We start from the raw sequence: 19,888 nt of genomic DNA on the forward strand, positions 1-19,888 counted from the left end.
AATGTGTTTATAACTCGTTTACCGGTAGTTTGTTCATCAACCTAAAAGTTATTAAATCATACCATGTAGACAGCTAGCTAACAATCACTGACATCAGCTAGTCAGACATGGCAAGACCTGTGACAGTCAGACCGAAAGCAAGAAAGGCAACCAACTGCACCACTAGAATAACTACTGGCCGACTATACCATCCACTGTAAGGAGTATCATCTATAATGGCCACCTTATCACCAATCAAAGCAGTTGACTCGGTTGCATCTTCTTGTTGGAGATCTATCAATGTAGTTGCAGTATATGTTTTAATCTCAGCCATCCATCTCTTTCTTGAACGATACTGTAGCAAACCCGGTATAAAGTAGACCAAGAAAAACAAGACAAGACTCAAATACTTGAATTCAGTCACCAAATTACTCACAAAAATAGAAGGAATAAGGCGAATAATTGCCCAAAGAAACCGGTGAACAGATTGGTCAAGTCTAGCAAATTGCCTGTCACCACCAAACAGCTGAGATTCCACTGTGTTTGCCAAAATAATAGAACCCATTCCATATTGAATGGTCTGCTCCAGTGATGGATAAAGCACAATCCAATATGACAGCACTTTCACAAAAGTACTGCTTGAGTCAGAAAGAGGTACCTATACATCATACCATAATACAAAAGCCCGCAGCAACCAAGAGTTAGCTATTCTGCTTATTTCTCTATTAATTATGCCTCGGTGCGCATGCACAGCAGAGGTAGTCTGCCGGTGTGTGTGTGTGTGTGTGTGTGTGTAACAATAATGAACCTAATCAAGGATGACACAATGAAATTGCTAATTTTAAATAAGACAATTACAATAAACTATCTAACAATTGTGTAACATGCCACACCATACATACTTTAGAGTGTTGTAAAAATTAAGTTACCAAGATTTCCAAACCATTTCTAACACTTGAGTGACATAAAGACAGAAAATTTTAAAGCCAGATCAATGAATAAATAAACAAAATCAAGAAACAATTAAACAGCAAACAAAGCAAACTAAATGAAGAGAACACTGAATGAAAATATCTGATATCCATAGAAAAGCAATCTTATTATGTTGTGTTCAATATAATTAACTCATATTACGCCTAATAAACAAAAGGAATGTCACAACTTACCCAATTGAGGGATGCGATTTCATTTACATGACATTTAAAACGAATTGCAACAGTAAGACCAAGAATGCCACAAAAACTTGATGCTGTGACGAATATTCCCATCCACATTTTAGTCAGTCCATTTTTGTTATCAACAGGATTTGTGATTGATGGCAATGCGACAACTGATGTGTGTGCATAAACCATGGTAGGAATGGCGGCCACAAGTCCATGGAAAGAAAATTGAAACCATGGAACTTTTCCATCATCTTTTTCATCTTTGCCTTCTATGGCTGTCACTACACTGTATATTATCATAGCTCCAAATGTTGCAAAGCGAACAATTGCTATTGCTGTCTGAAGTATCGACATCTCTGCAAGCTTGGTGAGAGAAATAGCAAGACCAATTACTCCAACTAAAAGTACTGACAATAGATATGTATTCCAGCAGGTGCCAACAGGATGTAGGCGGAAGTGAAAGTCTTCATCAGTACAACGTCCCAGAAATGTGCCATGATCACTGACAGGAACATTAGTGGCAATAGCAGTAGCAGAAATAGCGATATTTGTCCAGTTACAGACATAAACAATGACAAAGACAGTACACACAATACCGGCCGGCTTTCCAACAAACAACGTACACAGCTCCTGCAGCTCAAACCTTCTTCCAGTTCTTATCTTGCAAAAGGACATAACCTCCGTCAGGTTCAGACGACCGTATTCTTTGTCCGCCATTGTTTTCCTCTTTTCGATAGTCTCCAACGCCTAAAGACGCACGTGGCGATTACGGACAGAAGAACGAAAGTTTTAATTATTAATTGTCGAAATAAATTGATCGCTCACCTCAGCTCTGCACATGATTTCGAGTATCCACATGACAGGTATGAAGCTTGCTACTAGAATTACAAGCAATGTGAGGAGACCCGCGACCATACCAGTATGGTACATAACAAAAGGAATACTGTATGGACTGACTATCCAACTAATGCCAGTGAAGTAGCCAACCAAGTTGCTGTATGTTTTCATGTTCGAGTATCTTCTCTGGACTACGGAACTTGGCAGAATGCAACAGACTCGCGCAACAGCCTTCACCAACGAACAATCCAGCAGTAGACTACGTGACTAGACGTGTACAGTACTGGTACGTGTACTGTACATAAATCATTGACCCGAGTCGGAGCCTCTACAGTGCGAGACCATGTTCACACCGACAGCTCGAACTAGCCTCGGTTCGAGACGCTTTCCCGTATGTACTTCTGATACAACACCACATCAGAAACATCGACGGCATGTTTTTCTCTTTACACTACCTCATGTGCCAAAGTCAAGTGGAACCACTAACGCCACTATTGCGGTTGCAATGCTACTCTCTACGTCGTTAGAATGACGTTACACTAATCAATAGGACCGGTGTGAACAGTTGGCGTTAGTGCACAAACGCCGAACTAATCAGGCCTGGTGCTCTCACAACGGATGTGGGCGGGTCGATAGACAGATGTGGGCGGTGTCACGAGAGCGGATGTTGGCAATTGTCGTACTATTAGATAGTAAGTTGTTGGACACAAACGCAGGTGCATGCTTCATTGTTTCGCAGACTAAACCCAAAGTTAGTGGCATGGGTATGTCGATTTGTGTTGTGCGTGACATAGTTCATTTCTTCTTTGACGCCGTGCTGATTTGCATACCAAGGTACGTAACCGGATTAAAAAGTCCGTCCACTGACTTCTTCTCCGGAAGCTTGTATGGTTCTTGCGTGGGCAGATGTTCCCAGCTTGTATCCAATGAGCAATTAGCAATTAGCATAAGGGGAGGGTATGTCTTAATTGAAGGCTGTTTATTGGTTAGAGTTTCTGCAAATCAGGTGATCCATTCAAATTTGACTCAAAAATAAAGTCACATAATGATCACCAGCTTAAAACATCACTTAGCTGCATTTAGATGTTATAACAATATAAGATGTACCAAACAAATTGGGTCATTCATATGACCTATATAAATTGACAGTTCTGAGTCTGAAAAGACTTCTGCATGATATCGATTGGGTAGTATTAAATACAATTGAATCATACAATTGTGGCCAATGTGTGAGTCAATCTTGATTTTCCTCAAGTAACAGAACAAGACCATTACCGGTCTGAGATTGGCTGTGCTTAGTTCTTGCCTTCAGATGTAATAGGTTGCTTTTGGCTAAAATGTGTTTTCAGTTAACTTGCAATACACGTGCACAAGCTCTATCACTGAAAGTGTGCCTGAATTTAGGACACATCAGATAAATAAAACAATATTTATTCACGTAACTATATATGATGTAAGTAGCAGTACGTACGTACATACAATCATACAAACATACATACCTACCTAGATATTCATAGATACAGATATGATGATGACGGCATGTTCACCGGATCAGTGACAACTCAACATCGATGCATCCATCTACCTATCCATCCATCCATACACAAATACTAGTAGCACATACATACATTCTTACATGCACACACACACACACACACACACACACACACACACACACACAGTACACACACACACACACACACACACACACACACACACACACACACACAGTACACACACGCACACACACGCGCGCGCGCGCACACACACACACACACACACAGTACACACACACACACACACACACACACACACACACACACACACACACACACACACACACACACACACACACACACTGTATATACATATACAATGTATGTGTTTGCATACATAAATTTCAATCAATAATCCACACACAGCATGTCGCCACGTAACACCTCCACTATGCACATGCTCTCGACTACATGACAAAGAACATCGAAATACAAACCCGTACGGTCAAACGAATTCCTTTATTATTTTAGACAAATTGATATACTTATCATGACAGTATACTATATATATATATATATATATATATATATATATATATATATATATATATATATATGGCATTCTAGGACTTTTCCTGTGCAAGCATGGCTATCTATACCTCTATACAGAGCGCAAATCGTGTCTTTGCTATTTTGTCCTCCCGATGTAACAACAACGACAACAAAAATTCGTTCCTCTTGTTGGCTATCACGGTTGTGGGGTTCATACACGAGCAGGTCGCCCACTGGCCGGACGACTTTGTTTTATTTCGCACAAACAGTCGGTGAGAATCCACGGGAAACTAAGAAGCGGCTTCTTATATCGACCAGCAGTCGATCTAACCAATTCTGGCCTCAGGTCGGGAGAATAGGTGACGCAGTACCATGCAGACGCTACTCTGAGACGTCGAGACGTCGAACCGTCATCGTGCTGAAACTCTTGATCAAATGGTACGCGATAACTTTTTATCAGTTCGTTGACTTCTAGTCGAATCTGTAAGCGAATGTCGGCCAGCTTGGTCCGTCTAAGCTTTCGCCCTACCCGTAAAACGTTTCCTGTTACTGCCTCGCTTTCTTTTTTGATATCGTATTTTTCCATAATTCCTCTCAGATCATGATTGTAGCTTTCTCGGAGATGTTGCGCTTTGTCAACGTATTCATGGAATCCACTCATTACAAGGCTGTGATCAAAGCTGGTGCGAGCATTGTAATCGTCGTCTATTGTTCGCTTTTCGCGTTCAAAGTCGTCATCGACTTCTGCAAATAGTTTGCCGACCACAGACTGAGACCTGTACTGAACGCGGTCGGTCTTGTTCATGAAGTTTGGATAAAATTGAGGTCTCAGATCAGGTGTCATGACCGCTGGTACGCCAGTTTTGGGGTAATCAACTGCTACCGAGTGTAGTTCAGCCAGCTTGAGACATTTCTGATCTAAAGCTTTTTGGAGGCTGTGATCTGACCATACGAGATGGGCGTTGGCGATCGGCCCCAGTTGATCGTTCTTAATGTATTTAATGAAGAAATCGTGCAGATCTGACGTCTTTATAGATGTCGGGTGTTCAATCGGTTTGGGCGTGATGCCCTGATAATCCATTGGCTCGTATTGCACGAACGGAATGAGTTCTCTATCCCATGTGACAAAGTAGAGATCTCCGTCTAAGTCGGATCCAGAGCATTGGTCTGTCAGTGGTCTGGGACCGTCGGCAGGAAAGACGAGACAATCTACCAAGTGGTGAAGTTGCGGTACATCGACTGCTTCTACAGAACGAACGTCGCCAGGGTGAAAACAGGGATTTTTTGCTATGGCAACTCTCTTTTGTATAGTCGTGGGACCAGCTCCGGGATTGGCCGGGTTGGATACGCGCACAAACACTTGACCGTACTTTAATGTTCTCGTCTCGTCTATTACACCCATGAGACATGCTCCTTCCTTGAGATATATCCGTGCTCTATTGCGGAGGTCCTGCAATTGAGCCAGACGATAAGCCTTCAGAACTCCTTGAAGAAACGGTTCTTTCATGTCGAAACCGGACTCCATCATCTCGATGATTCTTCCCAAAGTAGATTTTGGACTTGGATTACAAGATTGCTTGAGATGGTTGACTGCAATCTTTAAAGGAAGAAAACGGCAGTCACAGTTATATTCGAATGCATCCGGAAATACAGCCTAACCTTGGCGTTGTAGAGCATTTGGTTCAAATCTGCGACCATAGCGGTTTGTCGTTTGAGAAAGACTTCATCGCGGATGTCAAGCGTGGAGAGAAGCGTAACGATCTGTCTGTTGAGAAAGCAAGGCATGAGGCTCGACGTCTTGCAGACCTCGACGTAGAAATGATCAGATTCGAATTTTCTCATGCTTGGACGTAGTCGTAGCTTGACGTGTCCTCCTCTCATTCTTTCGTCAACAGCAACCACACCCTTGGAACCAGCAAATCGGATCTGAAATGCAGACGGTTTTCTTCCTTTAAGGCGGCCCACGCTTTTTGCTACCACTCTGGCAAACTGCAAAATATGGGAACAGCTTAGTTTAGATCAGTCAAGACAACCTGATAATTCACAAAATGCATTTGCTGTACCTCTGGAGAAATGGCGCCAATGCCGTCAGTAAAAGTGTATTTCAGGTCCGATGTCTTGATATCTCTCACATATTCAAACTCATCCTTCTTCACCGCGCACTCTTGACCTGTAACTGTACTGGAGAAGCACTGACCCATGCGTGCTGCGTATTTAGCTACATTTCTAATACTGGAAAAGTCTCCCATCCAAGAACGGATATAGTCTGCTGTCAGGTATCCAGTAGAAGCAAAGAACCAGCAGGCATGCTCGCGGAGTTGACTCGATGAAGTGGCCAGAAATTCAAAACGGCGATGGCCAACAACTAGACCATCTCTGAGGGTGCGTCGAACTCTATCATAGATTTCTTCCACACTTTCTTCTGATTTGCCAACCTGTAGTTTGTTCCAATCTTCATCTGTAAATGACACTCTTAGAAATCTGTCAAGATGTTGGGAAAATTGTCTGATTACTCGATTGGGAGTATCCGTTTCCGGACCCCAGCAGATTGTTCTCAGAGGAGTAACAAACACTCGGTGAATAGGAACGGCTGTAGAAGGATCAAGGTTGGGCTTCTCTATGGTCACCCGTCCTGCGTCGGTTCCGCCCACACGTACCCTCTGGATTGTGTCTCTCAGAGCCGAGACCGGATCCTCAATAGGATACATTCCACTCTGCAGGAGCATCTCTAGACATCTGATAGCAGTTTTCTCCTTCTTAATCTCTTTCAGTAGCTGGTAGAAGGCAAGGGGAATTAGATCTTGGTACAGAATGCCTTCTGCAACGAGAACATCAATTTGAAACAACACTTTATATGGCAACAAGGAAGCAACAGGAAATTTGGGCTGTGGGGCGAGATTCGTGATGGGGGTGGTACCACGACCAGTGGCAGGTGGAGTAACTTCGTGGCCGTATCTTTCAGCTGTAGATTTGAAGTTTGAAATACTACGAGAGATGTCCGTTGCTACCAACATGTAGTCGAAGCAGACGCTCAAAGACTTGTCTGGTGTAAAGTCGGTGACTCGTTTTACTGTATTGCTCTCATCATCTGTAGGAATGCTCTCCCAAACTAGATCTTGCAAAAGTTCACTCAGACTGTCGATCTCTTCTTCGTTCAACCTCGGGGCAGATTGGCTTCTGAAAATAATGGCGTTTCGTTCCAGAAACCGCGAATGATCGCTACATTTTGTGTCAATCATTTCTACGATGTCGTCTAGGTTATGCTTGATGTGCACTTTACGTTTCCTAAAACCTTCGTCGTAAGAAAACGAGAACTTGACAAAACGGCGTTGAAAGTTGACGACCGTCAACACATCAATGGGGACTTCCCACTTACGTAAGAATTGTCCCCGCTCGGTCATGTACACTCCTACATGTAGACGACCATGGTGGAACAGGAAAATACCGCTTTCGTCTTTCAGTGCCAGTCCTCCAGCATGATTCGATTTACTGACCTTAAGCTTACGACCGCGAAACGTGTGAGAAGCACTGAGAACAACTTCTAGGTCTTGAACGCTTGCAAATTTTACAAATCCGCACCCTTTGTGACGTCGTCCTCTTCCTCGATCACCTGCTAGTAGCTTGCATTGCACCACACTACCGTAGGAAGAGAAATACTCAACTACATCTTTAACTGTCACGTTGTAGTCGATATTGCCGACGTGCGCCTCAACAACTGGGATTATTGGAGCAGCTGCCATCTAGAGCTAGATCAACGAGCTTGACTGTGAGCAGGAAACAGGCCAGAACCGTTTTTACCGTCTCAGACGGAAAACAAAACAAAAATAGTGCTGCGTAGGCAGGTAGCCTCGACCTTCTAGACCCGTGTAACGTAAAATAATTAATATTAATTGGCGCTACACGGGTTTGGGAGGCCGAGCAAGTCGTTCTAACCAGAGCCGTCTCTGTATACGGCTCTGGTTTTAATTATTTGACTTTTTATTAGAGTAGCTGTCATTTGCACATGCGCACAGAAATTTATAAAATGCATATAGGCTTTACAGTTTTAGATCTGTTAATTAACTATGATTCTAATCAATTTCAATGTAGCTTAGACTTTCTAGTGCACTCTCAGTGACTACTTTCAGGTAGGACTTCATTTGATTACATGACTGGTGTGAAAACAAGTGCATGCAGTCTCTAGATCATACACCCATTGACGCACGCGCAGTAGATGTTAACGTACGTTAAGGCTTTGGATTGCAAACCGAACGTTTGCTGTGTTGCGCGGCGCATTGTTTTGGTCTTGCTTTCCGAGGCCAACTACGAGCGCACACAAGAGACGGGTCTAGACGCTTCAGGCGACTCTAGCTAGCAGTGAAAGAGAACAAGTTACAGTTAATATTCTGCTCAGTCATTCGTACGTTGTATACTCCACATGATCGTCTTGAGCGACTTGCAATTGCTCAGTCTTTGGTCTTTGTAGTATGGAGGCCATACTGCAGTACAAAAGGGCTTGCGTGATGCAAAAAACACACGGAAACGTGCGACACCGCACATAATCACGTGACACAAAGTACCTTCATTCGTCAGCCGAACCATCCCCGTATGTGTGCTTTTCGCCGTCGATTGAAGGTGAGTCAGTGATGCAAAAGCACATCTTACTTTCGCCTACGCAAATATCAAAGTTTACACGAAGCGGTAAAACGAAACCTACCCCTAGTGGACGTTATTTGAAGAAAACGTCTCGTACAATATTGTTTTTTTGCGTTATCATAATGCTCAGCTATCAAGTCTGCTCCGAGATAGCGCCAAACTTCCCAACTTGAAAAAAGACCAGAAACGGTTAGCTAATGCGCGTGCGTCAACAGGTAAAGTGTTCCTCTAGTGAAGACAAATGTATGATGTAGATGTCATTTTCATTTGCTATTGAGATGTGGGGTGAAGGTGATAGAAGCGGTGTGCAGTGTTTTAATCTTTTTTCAGTCCTGGAAATGATTTGGCTGTACATGCATGCGTTCTAGTTACACTGAACAAAATGTTGTCTGCATGCACTTACTGGTAGTTTTAGTTATGATGCGTGTACATGCGTGTAGGAGGCTTTGTTGACTATATACATAATCCCATGTACAATGTGATTTTTCAGTATGTATACTAAGTGGAATGGAAGGCAATTAATGCAACATAGTCATGTGCTGACATAGCACTCAGAGGTTATTAGATACTAGTACTTACAAAATGAAATATTATAGCATTTGTTGTTATAACACTATGTACAGATATTATTTCTTTTGCTAAATCAGATTATTTTCATTTCTGTCTTTTACTTTTGCAGAAAAGAGAGGATGAGTTGAGATCAAAGGATAAGTGGACATTACAGTTTTGTGGTGTTCTTCTATTTGCTGCTGCCTACTTTGATGCCGATCGAAGACAAATGTGTACATGTTGTTACTCTGATTAATTAATCTATAGGAAGGAAACAACGAATACGAAAAGACAATTACATTAGTAAAATGATTTATACTAGTCATGCATATTCAGTTGTATGTATTTGTCATCCAAAATGACCAGTTTGGCTGGTTATGGATCTAATGGTATGTGAAAGTTGCTTCATTTTGGAGTTTCAAAGTAAGTACAGTATAATTTTAATAATAATGAACCATAGATTGTAATAGAAACTACACGGTTGCAATAATTGCTACTAGAGATCTTAATTAATTAGCAGCCAAGCCATGCAGTGGTGTACAGTTAATAAGTTTTAATTAATAAGGCAGTCAATCTAGTTGATAGAATGAGGTACGTGGGAAAGGCGTTGTGCACGTTTGCTATTTCTTTAGCTTTGCTCTGGAAGTTTCAAGTTTCGATATATTTTCTAGGGATCAAGAACAACCGTAGCCCATGGCTACAAACACTCAGATATAAAAACAGTCGCGATTAAAGCTAGTTACATTGAAAGCAGTCAACACAATTACTCTAGCTCCTACACGTGATACCGTTTGACGCCGGCTCGCGATCGTGTGCACAGACCGGCACGGCAACACACGTGGAGGGGCGTGGTCTAGCGCGCGCTCAACACATCCACTTCTCTGTTCTTTGAGTTGCTGCTGATATGACTTGATTAATGGAAAACCAACGAGTATCTATGACGTTGGAGCTTCAAGCACCGACAGAAGATAGTATATTTCAATGCGAATGCGAAGAGCAATCATTGGATGCAGTTGCAGAGGAAGAAGAGCGATTGGAGTCTCCATCCCTTACAACTCCTGCAGCAACGCCTGTACATGGAATGCCGACCGAGAAGCGGCGCGACTCGAAAGTCCGTTTTCACACAGGAGATCGGCTAACTCGTGTTGTGGAGCTGGGTAGTCCTTGGGACAACGGTGAGTATGAATAGATCCCGTGCTGGTGGTGGTGGGGTGGAGAGCATTGTAGGGAATGAAGGGATAATGAGTTTCAATACGAAACTCAGTATGTAGTGCCACTTGTATGTAGGTGAATGGCAGACATATAGATGTAAATACGCAAGGCTTTTGTGACCGAATGGAACAGAGATGTTGGCAAGAGGTCTAGACACGTGTAGTTTAGTGTGGACTTCAGGACTTTTATACGCATTATCAGTCAAACTGGTTGGAAATTGAACTGTCTAAGGTATGCTTGAGACTTCCTAGAAAGGGGAAACAATATAACTATTAGGTTTGTGATTACTTTAGTCCATAAGTGAGTGTCAGCGGATATATCCATGGTTCACTAAGGCATTGCCGTTTAACGGCAGCTCCTTATCCATTTGCCATTTGCCATGTATAGGTTTGCTTCTTCTTGACATATTGACGTATATCTGGTGATGGGTGTGCCAAAGTGTTACTACAATCTTGGCATTGCTCTGACCCTACAAGAATGGGCTTGGCACTACATGCAGGGCTATAGCGTCAGATGGGCACCCCTACTGGAAGAGTACATGTAAATGAGGTTACTCTTGGAACTACATATATGTATTAGGACAGCTACTGCATAAATGGACACGAGCAGTAGTATGCTCTTCAGAGTTGGTTTTCAGTTGACTGGAAGTATGTTGCAATAACAGAAATCTAAACTATGCGAAGTTTTGTTTTGAGTCTAATACCCCATTCACACGAGCACTTGTAAGCGCGCCAGCCTGTGCTGGCATGGTTCAATGGGTATTAGCCCAGGCTGGCTCGGATTGGCTCAACTTAGTTTGGAGCCATGCTCGTGTGAATGGGGTATAACTCAGAGGAGAGATGCAAGTGAGGTGGAAGCTGTTCTGGATGTAATTTTCTTTTTCAGCAAACACTAGAGCTCGGACAAAGAAATAAGGACAGATGCTTGCTTGATCAGTAGACACTCTCAGTGAAATATTGCTTGCTAGTGTAGAAATATATTGAAGCAAGTCAAATTGATTGCAAGTGTTATGCATGTAGTTTGTTTAACTAGTTGTACGGTATTTGTAGGCACCTTGCGTTTGTGAGTACAACACGTCCAACAGAGTTTTCAGACCGTCTACTGAAACACCGAGTCCTAGCTAGACAATACGTATTTGTTGAAACCCTAGCTGTTATGGAAGTAAATATGCAAACTTTCTAGTAGTTTGGATTACGTATATAGGCCTGGTATAGGTAGTCGTCGTTTTGTGATTGTGATCAAGACAATTGAAATGTACAGTCTAGGTATGCACTCAGTTCCGTTGTAACGACAGTGCTATGGTATTTACTGACATAGAAGTTGATATCGGCAAACATTGGCTATCAACAGTGTTAGATGCAGCACAGTGTAGTAAAGGATTGATTGTAGTATGGGACGTGTGAATAGTTGACTGTAGTGGCATTCAGCTAATAAAGGTTTCTTGGTTGTCAAGTACACACAATTCCTAGCTACAATACAAAAAGATGGGGCGACGGAAGTTCATGAAGCTTTTTCGTTGCCGTTTGCTCACTGAAACGAATTGTTGTTAGACTCATCTGTAGTTGGACACGGAAACGATTTTTTAAGGTAGGTCCTATCATGAAACGTAGTTGTGGGGTGGAGAAATTTGAGATTTGTGTGTACACACACACACACACACACACACACACACACACACACACACACACACACACACACACACACACACCAAGAGCTCGATGGACATATAGGACCACGCCCCTTTCTGTTGTGCGACCCAGATTAGAAGCCTCATTACGCTCAGCAATTAAGAAAAGCTGTACTCTAATTTCTTGTGCAGTGATGCAATCAGTACATGGATTATGTAGCTGCTTTACCATCTAATTAACCTACAAATTGTTTATTGTATTGTATTGTCCTCTGTTAGCTCCCGTTACCAACAAGGAAGAGACACTCCAGGCATACCGCCTTTCATGTGCAGCACATAAGATGAAGCCGCTAAACAAAGTAGTTCAGCAGATTGAGGTCTGTTGGATCATTTTTCTACAGTAAATTTGCAGCTTAGTAGTAGCTTGTATTTAGGCGATTAAAGACTTCAAAGAAAGAGCAAACATGCTGGACCTAAAGGGTAACTATTATGTGCAATGAATTCACTGTGTTTAACTACTAGGATGGCTACTTTGATTTTACAGGTTTACGCCTGGATAACCGTACTTGTGAAGCTCTAGAAGCTGTTTTCAAGCGAGTGCAGTTTGTTACTATTGACCTGCAGGGTTCATCACTGGAGGATGACGTATGACTCTTGTGATGTGTTTATGTTATCGTGTGTCATTCAAACATTATGTTCTATATCAGGGAGCAATGGCTATATTTGAGATGATAGATTTCTACGAGAGCACTGCACGCTTGATTGTATCAAACAATGGAAAACTGGGTGGCCGTGCGTGGCTTGCTTGCTCAAAAATGATGAAGAAGGTGAGATTGATTGAACCAAGTAGTGTACCTTCTTGACTTTGTGTTGTTGACATATTTAACATAGCTCTAATAACCGAATTTACTTGAGTAGCTGTTGTTCACTGTGTCTTTCTAGTGTGGTAAATGATGGCAATCAATTTATTCCTTTTTATGACTTGTTGTATTGCATTATGGAACGGTAATTGTATGATTAAGGGAAGTATGCGGCATGCACAAGCAGCTGATAGTTACAAGTTGCTTGTGAAGATACTTCTTTTAGCCATGCAATGACAGGCATAGTAATGTTTGTCCTAGTCACCTACCATAGTGTCTTTTAGCTTGTGTAGATGTAAGAGCAACTATTGACAATTGCAAATTTCATAACTTCTGCTTGCAATTCGTACGACCATGAATATGGCAAATGGCAGTGTATTTATCTTGTTTCTGGTATGAGGTAGCTGCAACTGTAATTGTTGCAAGAAATGTATTATTTTATTGTTATCATTTATTATTGTTATTATTGAATTTAGTGTAGTTGCTGTTTATGTATGCCGTTGCATTTTTTCACTAACTTGGGTGTTTGTTTGAATTTGTATTTGTGTAGTCTCCTTGTTTGGAGTTTCTTGATGTGAGAAACAATACATTTGATGAGTACACAATTCCGCTGATAGGAAGACCAATCAGAGCCAACTGTTTGCTAAGAACTCTGCATGTAGAAGGATGTCAACTGTCAGGACGAGTTCATCTGATATTAGGTGATTTGAGTGTGGCTTTCTAATTGTACAGAGTGAAATTATTGCAATGGATGATGGGAATGTATTAATAGCGTTCTTGTAACTTAGCAGTGTTTTGGTTTTTGTGTAAATAAGTAGTTGCTAAATCTGAACGTTTGGATTTTTATATCTAAACATTTTAGTGAATACTGTTTGGCCCATCTTGGCCAATCATCCAATTACTGGGTTGAAGTAATGTCTCATGCTGCAATACTGAAGGACATCTTGTACAAACTAGTTGATGCCATTACAACTGTGCGTTTTATATCTTGATCTTGATGTCAACAATTAGAATTTTGGATGTTTGTACAAGTTTAGGCAGATGATGGCTACAGAGGGCATATATTGCCAATCTGTAGCAGAAATTTATGATTTGACTATTTAGTTTGATTGACACAACAGAATGCATACAGTGCTGAGGTTAGACTTTTTATCTAGATACTGGATTAATTAATTAAAGAGGATGTTGAATTTCTGGCACAGGGTTTTATCTTTTGATGTTTGAATAAGCACCTGTTTGTAGTGCTTTCTTGGTGCAATAAATCAAACGCAAACAACTTGACAAACAGAATATCACATTTTCAGTGTTTATGCCCAATTAAGGAAAGACATCTTTGTGGACAGTATTGCCTTCGCACAACCACTGCTGCTTCCAATGAAAACACATCTTGTGTTCATGTTTGCAATGTCAACATCCACCAATCAAACATACCTACAGTGTAATGTCCTGGTAGTGTTTCATATCTTTGTCCTATTCTCTGCACACACTTGGGAAGCTAGAAGAGTACATGTGTTGTACTGTACTACATGTACGAAAGGGGCACTTAAGCTGATAGTGTTTCTGCCTGAAGAGACGTCTAGGGTGCTTAATCAGACAGAAATCAGCAATAAATGTGTTTACTTTAATAAGAGCTCCTGTGCTTATTTGGACATTTACAGTACTTGCTTTTGTTCAGAGATATGTATTTGAAATATGAAGGCATCTGCTTTCAGTACTTCTGGTTGGGTAGTTTGCAAGTGTACTGTAGCAATGTTTTGTCTTTTAGCCGAGTGTGGCAGCATAGCTGCCTGCAGACAGAGAGATAACTGTAGTTTATGTGTGCTAATCATTGTCATTTACTAACTTGAGATTGTGTAGTGGCAGCATTGAAAACAAACACTGTTTTGTCTGACTTGTTTCTTGGAAACAATCGACTCATTGCTGATGACATGGTTCATCTTGGAAACATACTGAAGATAAACAACACACTGCAGCTACTTGATCTTCGAGACAACAACATTCAGGTAACAATTGCAGTGTACATATTTGGTGTAAGCAGACCTCCTGTGTGGAGTGGAACAGTAGTTAGACAAAATGCAATGCACGAGTGAGAGAGCACTTTTCTTTTCTATTAGCTGTTGAGGTTTGGTGCTAATGAACTCTGGCAGCAATATTTGCTTACTGCTTTATTGAGGTGTTTGGCAGGATGACACTGTTTTAAAAAGTAATACTCATATTCTATACTTGCGTTACACTCTAGACAGGTCATATGTTCAGATTGTATCACTAGCAGCAACCTCATCCTGACCTAGACAATTAACTTCAGTCAGTGTATATGTTTTGGTATATGAAAGCTATAGATACATTGTATGAGTTTTGTTGGTTGTATTTTGCCATTGCATTTGATTGTCTAGTTTTGCAGCTATCTCTTGGACAGTGCTATAAGAGTAGCAGAATGCAAAGCATCAACAGAAATTGAAGCAGTTTAGGCACAATGTTCTATTAGCTTTAAAGGGGCATAGTCCAGACATTGCGTACAGAGTAGCCTCGGAGTCCATCTTGAATAATGTATACATTTTCCAAGTTTATCAAAAATAAAGGATCTTTGAAATGCAGTGCTTGTAGATTATGATACAGTAGTACATTTCTCATATCTCACTAAAAGAAAAGATTCAAACGCTCTGCAGCTCGCAGTTTGACTACCCGTAGCAGCAAGACCTTGGCTTTTCTATACTTTGCTAAAGTGATACGGTTCGAATATAACAGTTAGGAGTTACAAAACAAAACTGATCTGTTTTTACATTTGCCTAGCCGTGTGAGCTTAGGATTAGGTCTTGCATGTCATGTCGACACGACACGTCTGCAAGAAGCCAGCATAGTGCAAGAGAGCACGGAGGTGCAAGATAAGAGTGATTAGCAAGACAAGGCTGGCAAAAGAGCACTTGATAGAGATTAAAAAGCATCTACTGGTCCAGGTCTCAATTCACCCTCAATGAATTCAAAGTTTTTTAGAAAGGTTCTGCTGCATCCGAAGAGGTTTAGGTCCATGACCTATTTATTATGTACAATATTTTGTACACTATTATTTTTATACATGTGTTGTACGTTTACATTTACCATTGCAGCCAAACAAGTACACTTGAAAATTAGCACAATTTTATTCTAAGTTTTACCTCCAAAATATCATTTGGGTGAGTGAATTCACATCTCCAGTCAATCTATGATGAAAACTCTAGGTGTTGTAGGCATGCAGCTTTCAAGGCCTATTGCTTACTAGCAAGCATGAATTATGACAAGCAACAAGGAACAGACAAAAAGCCAGAGAACAGATTTTACCCCAAGTATAACAAAAATTTCCATCAATGGACTGTAAAGAGAGTGAATGAAAGCAGACAGTACCATCATATAACTAAGGTTACACACATGAGATCAGGAAAGCAAATGAAAACGAAAGTAGGTAACGTCACTGTCAGACAATAATATGACAGCAGGACGTCTGAGAACATTGGTTGAGCTGTTGCTACATGTAGTCCACCAACAGCTGCTGATCTTGCAGAAGGCAATGTAGTAAGACAAGTTCAGTTTAGGGTGCCTCACCATATGCATCCTAAATGTGTCACCACATTGACTGCATGCTGACTGGTGTTGCTTGTCATTACTTCTGCATCTGTAGGAGACCGTTCTCTAGATGAAGCATTTCCTGTTCTCCAGCACATTTTCTGTCACCAGTCTAGAAGTGAAGCCCTGAAATGATACTGGCAAGTCGACTATAATAGCTGTGACATTGATCACAGCTCTTCGATTCTTGAAACGTAATCACGCAGTCACAGAACCGCACACAAGCAACAGCAGCAGCTTTGTGTTCACATCCTCGTAGACCATGTCTTTCTCTTGTGCATTTATTTCTACACCCAGACGTCACATGCATGCATACACTCTCCCCTTCTGTAGGCTGCAATCAAGGCGCACAATGTGATCATAATTCAACAAAAAATTACAATGGTAACTAAACCTATACATTGTCGACTTTTGCATCGGCTATGTGAGTGTGGCCTGACACAGTAGCCATAATCGTCTCTTGAGGAAGCCATTTTATTCTAGGCATGGCCGGCAGCCTGTGCGCAAAACGCGCTTTCTACCCAAGGCAAAAGCAGGCACATAAATCTGGACTGTGCTCCTTTAATTGTTGCAGTAGCATGTGAATACCATAATTTGTACTGTGTAACACAGTATACAGGAGAGACGCACAGGAGGGCTTGTTAGTAACTTATTGTACAGTAACAGGAGTCAAGCATACATTCAGTGTTCTAATCTGTTGAGTTTTTTGCAGGATGATGGGTTGAGGTTTCTTTGTGAGGGCTTACTAGAACAACAAATTGGGTTGACTAGTCTTGTGCTGTGGAACAATCGAATCACACCCCAGGGGATTCATGCATTGGCAGCAGTGCTGGTATGTGTGTACTGACTATGTATGTTATGCACTTCTTAACAGTTAGTTATTGCTGTTTTGTAGCCATTCCATGCAACTCTTGAAACAGTGAACCTTGGGTGCAATCGAATAGAGTCCCAAGGCTGTCAGATATTGAAACCTGGCATGTTGTCCAGTAAATCATTACTTCGGCTGGGCCTAGTAAATTGCAAAGTCACGTGTGAGGGTCAGTTCTGCTTTTTGTCTTGAGGCATTTGTTGAATGAGATGAGTGAGGACTTTTACGTTTGTAGGAGCAATTGCATTGGCTGAAGTGATCGGTGACAACACTGTTGTTGAGCGCGTTGATTTAAGAGACAATGACATTCGAGTAGCTGGGTTAATGGCATTGGCTCTAGCACATCGTGTGAGCCATCATCTGTTTAGATTGGACATGAAGCGAAACCTCCGAGTTGAACAGGTGCAACAATCAGTCTTTTGTGACTAAGTCATCTGTTTTATAGTCTTGTACATTATGTTGCTACTTCTATTTTACTGTAACATGTGTTTTTGTTATCATTACTGTTTTGAAATGGTTTTGTGTATTGTTTTAGCGTGACATGGAATTGGTGAAGAAGCTGTTTGAGGACATAGAGAGATACAGTCAACGAAACAAGATGGAACACGAGGAGCGTGAGGCACGAAAAGCTGTCCTTAAACGGCAACAAGAATTGGAAAGTCAGAAAAAGCTAGAAGAGGAGCAAGAAGAGGCAGAACGCAGGTCTGTAGCACTTGCAGCGTTGTCAACAGCCTTGCATGCCCAAGCCTTAGCTGAGAGCCAGGGGTTACCTACTATGCCCAAACTAGATGAATCTGAAATTGAGAATGATGACACTGATCGAGACATGAGCTTGTTGCTTGACCGACCTCAATTTCAACCAGCAGACGAGGAGCTAGAGATGGAAGATCAAATTGAAGAGCAGGAAGGAGTTGAAATTAAAGTTGATGTGTGTGAAGTGGTAAATTATGTCAGCACTTGCAATGAACATGAAACAGAACCAACTGAAGAAGAAGAAACAGAAACAACCATTGTGCAATCAGAATCAGCCACTGAAGGATCAAACTTTCATGAAAACGAATTGGATGTGGCTAATGACTTGGATTTGAATTCACACAAGGAGACTGACAGATTTTTGAAGGACGAAATTACTATGGCAGATACTGATACTGGCATTGCATTCACTGACATTGACAATGGCAAATGTTCAGCTATGGTTGATGGACACGTGGATGACACATCTCTAATTGAAAATGAGATGAATGGAGGAGACAGTCCTAGCAGTTGATATTAGTACTTAGTATTTTGTCATATAGCTTTTGATTCTTGCAATCATTGTACATATGTATGAATGGACATTGCACTTATAGCCAGTCATGTTTCCATACGACGTTCTGATAGTTGCTTTGGAAGAATACCATATTAATCATTGTTTTTTCAGACAGCGTGCTCACGTGCAGTACCCAACGCTGATTGGCCTCACCGTTCCTATGTGAGCAGTATTGTTCTCGTTTGTGTTCTTCAATACAGCTGTTACTCGTAGCACAATGTCGGGCAGTCGGAAAGCGGCTACGTGTAATTTAGTACACTCTGACGAAATTTGGTAGGTGTACAGTGCGTCACACAGTGGCAACTAATTAATGTATCTTCAGTTCTGTCGGAATAATTGTCCTGTGGTGACATGAAAGACAGATGTGTACGCTAAATGTTGTTTAGGAAAGACCACGTTCATCGAGAGGCAAGCTGTAGTCGAGAATGGCCTAAAAAGTGGGGATTTCTGTCCGATGAATACAGCAAGGTGACTACGCATTTGTTTACGTCACCACGCCTACCGACAAACTGTTCCGTCATTTTTTGTTGCAGCTAAGCTCTCAATTGGCATCGTTTCAAGAGGCAGCTGGCCGCCTCTCAAAGTGTTCAATCAGTCGTAATGCAACGACAGAAGCAGTTCGTCTTCCTCAAATTTCAACGAGTAGGCGGTTGACGGGTGTGTCGCAGCGTTGTAACACTTTTCCATTGACAACGCAGAGAGAGATCGGATGGAAGAACGCTACCAGACTTGAAATGTACGGTCACCATGCCAGGGGAAAACTGAGTATTGAGAAACACTTGAAATGGCCGGTAGACGGATTGGCCTAATTCTAATTAATTAATTAATTAATTATAAGTAGCTAAAACTAAAGCTACTTTAGTCTACCTAATGTAGACAATAATCAGGTACACTGACTTGTGCTATAATTTAATTGATTAGTTATGATTCTATGTTTCAAGGTTTTTTTCTTGCAATTTAGATACAAATTTTTGAAAGGTGTATACATGTCTATACTGTGTGTTGAAGACGTGTGATGCATATTGCTTACATCTCATGATTACTTGTTGCAACTGCTCTTAGTTCATTAAAATTTGTTTTCTATAGATTGATATCTAATGTGTACTGTTCCGTTGTCGTCTACCTCGTTAGCTAGTAGGTTATCTAGGAGTGCTATTGATAAAATAATAATAAATAAATAAAAAATAAATAAATAAATAGTAAA

The 19,888-nt window shown here is 41.3% G+C and overlaps 4 protein-coding genes and 1 long non-coding RNA gene across 7 annotated transcripts; 3 read left to right on the forward strand and 2 right to left on the reverse strand.

Annotated features, from left to right (window-relative positions):
* Positions 1-2: 2 nt before the first annotated feature.
* Positions 3-2,975, reverse strand: LOC134180166 (uncharacterized). The gene is made up of 3 exons (XM_062647260.1): positions 1,968-2,975; positions 1,146-1,889; positions 3-637 (listed from the first exon to the last, which is right to left on the reverse strand). The coding sequence occupies exons 1-3, from the start codon at positions 2,148-2,150 to the stop codon at positions 98-100; spliced, it is 1,467 nt and encodes a 488-aa protein (XP_062503244.1). The 5' UTR covers positions 2,151-2,975; the 3' UTR covers positions 3-97.
* Positions 2,976-4,090: 1,115 nt separating this feature from the next.
* LOC134180209 (uncharacterized) lies at positions 4,091-7,881 on the reverse strand. Its single transcript, XM_062647311.1, has 3 exons — positions 6,091-7,881; positions 5,687-6,016; positions 4,091-5,624 (listed from the first exon to the last, which is right to left on the reverse strand). Exons 1-3 carry the CDS (start codon positions 7,765-7,767, stop codon positions 4,239-4,241), a joined length of 3,393 nt encoding a protein of 1,130 aa, XP_062503295.1. The 5' UTR covers positions 7,768-7,881; the 3' UTR covers positions 4,091-4,238.
* Positions 7,882-8,514: 633 nt separating this feature from the next.
* LOC134180303 (uncharacterized) lies at positions 8,515-9,873 on the forward strand. 3 transcript variants are annotated; one of them, XR_009969964.1, is made up of 4 exons: positions 8,519-8,707; positions 8,793-8,877; positions 9,153-9,219; positions 9,342-9,873. It is a non-coding gene; the product is annotated as an uncharacterized LOC134180303 (long non-coding RNA). The 3 variants fall into 3 exon arrangements; XR_009969965.1 differs by lacking the exon at positions 8,793-8,877 and having other exon boundaries at positions 8,515-8,641; XR_009969963.1 differs by lacking the exon at positions 8,519-8,707 and having other exon boundaries at positions 8,772-8,877.
* Positions 9,874-10,083: 210 nt separating this feature from the next.
* LOC134179398 (protein phosphatase 1 regulatory subunit 37-like) lies at positions 10,084-18,728 on the forward strand. Its single transcript, XM_062646276.1, has 11 exons — positions 10,084-10,386; positions 12,330-12,427; positions 12,485-12,530; positions 12,595-12,695; positions 12,758-12,877; positions 13,461-13,611; positions 14,768-14,913; positions 17,220-17,339; positions 17,403-17,544; positions 17,611-17,777; positions 17,911-18,728. Exons 1-11 carry the CDS (start codon positions 10,128-10,130, stop codon positions 18,640-18,642), a joined length of 2,082 nt encoding a protein of 693 aa, XP_062502260.1. The 5' UTR covers positions 10,084-10,127; the 3' UTR covers positions 18,643-18,728.
* A 2-nt stretch (positions 18,729-18,730) lies between these two features.
* LOC134179399 (ciliary microtubule inner protein 1-like) lies at positions 18,731-19,665 on the forward strand. The gene is made up of 4 exons (XM_062646277.1): positions 18,731-18,846; positions 18,898-18,957; positions 19,071-19,152; positions 19,218-19,665. The coding sequence occupies exons 1-4, from the start codon at positions 18,731-18,733 to the stop codon at positions 19,491-19,493; spliced, it is 534 nt and encodes a 177-aa protein (XP_062502261.1). The 3' UTR covers positions 19,494-19,665.
* The last annotated feature ends 223 nt before the right edge of the window (positions 19,666-19,888 follow it).

Source organism: Corticium candelabrum, chromosome 5 (genome assembly GCF_963422355.1).
Source record: "Corticium candelabrum chromosome 5, ooCorCand1.1, whole genome shotgun sequence".
Classification (NCBI taxonomy): Eukaryota; Metazoa; Porifera; class Homoscleromorpha; order Homosclerophorida; family Plakinidae; genus Corticium; species Corticium candelabrum.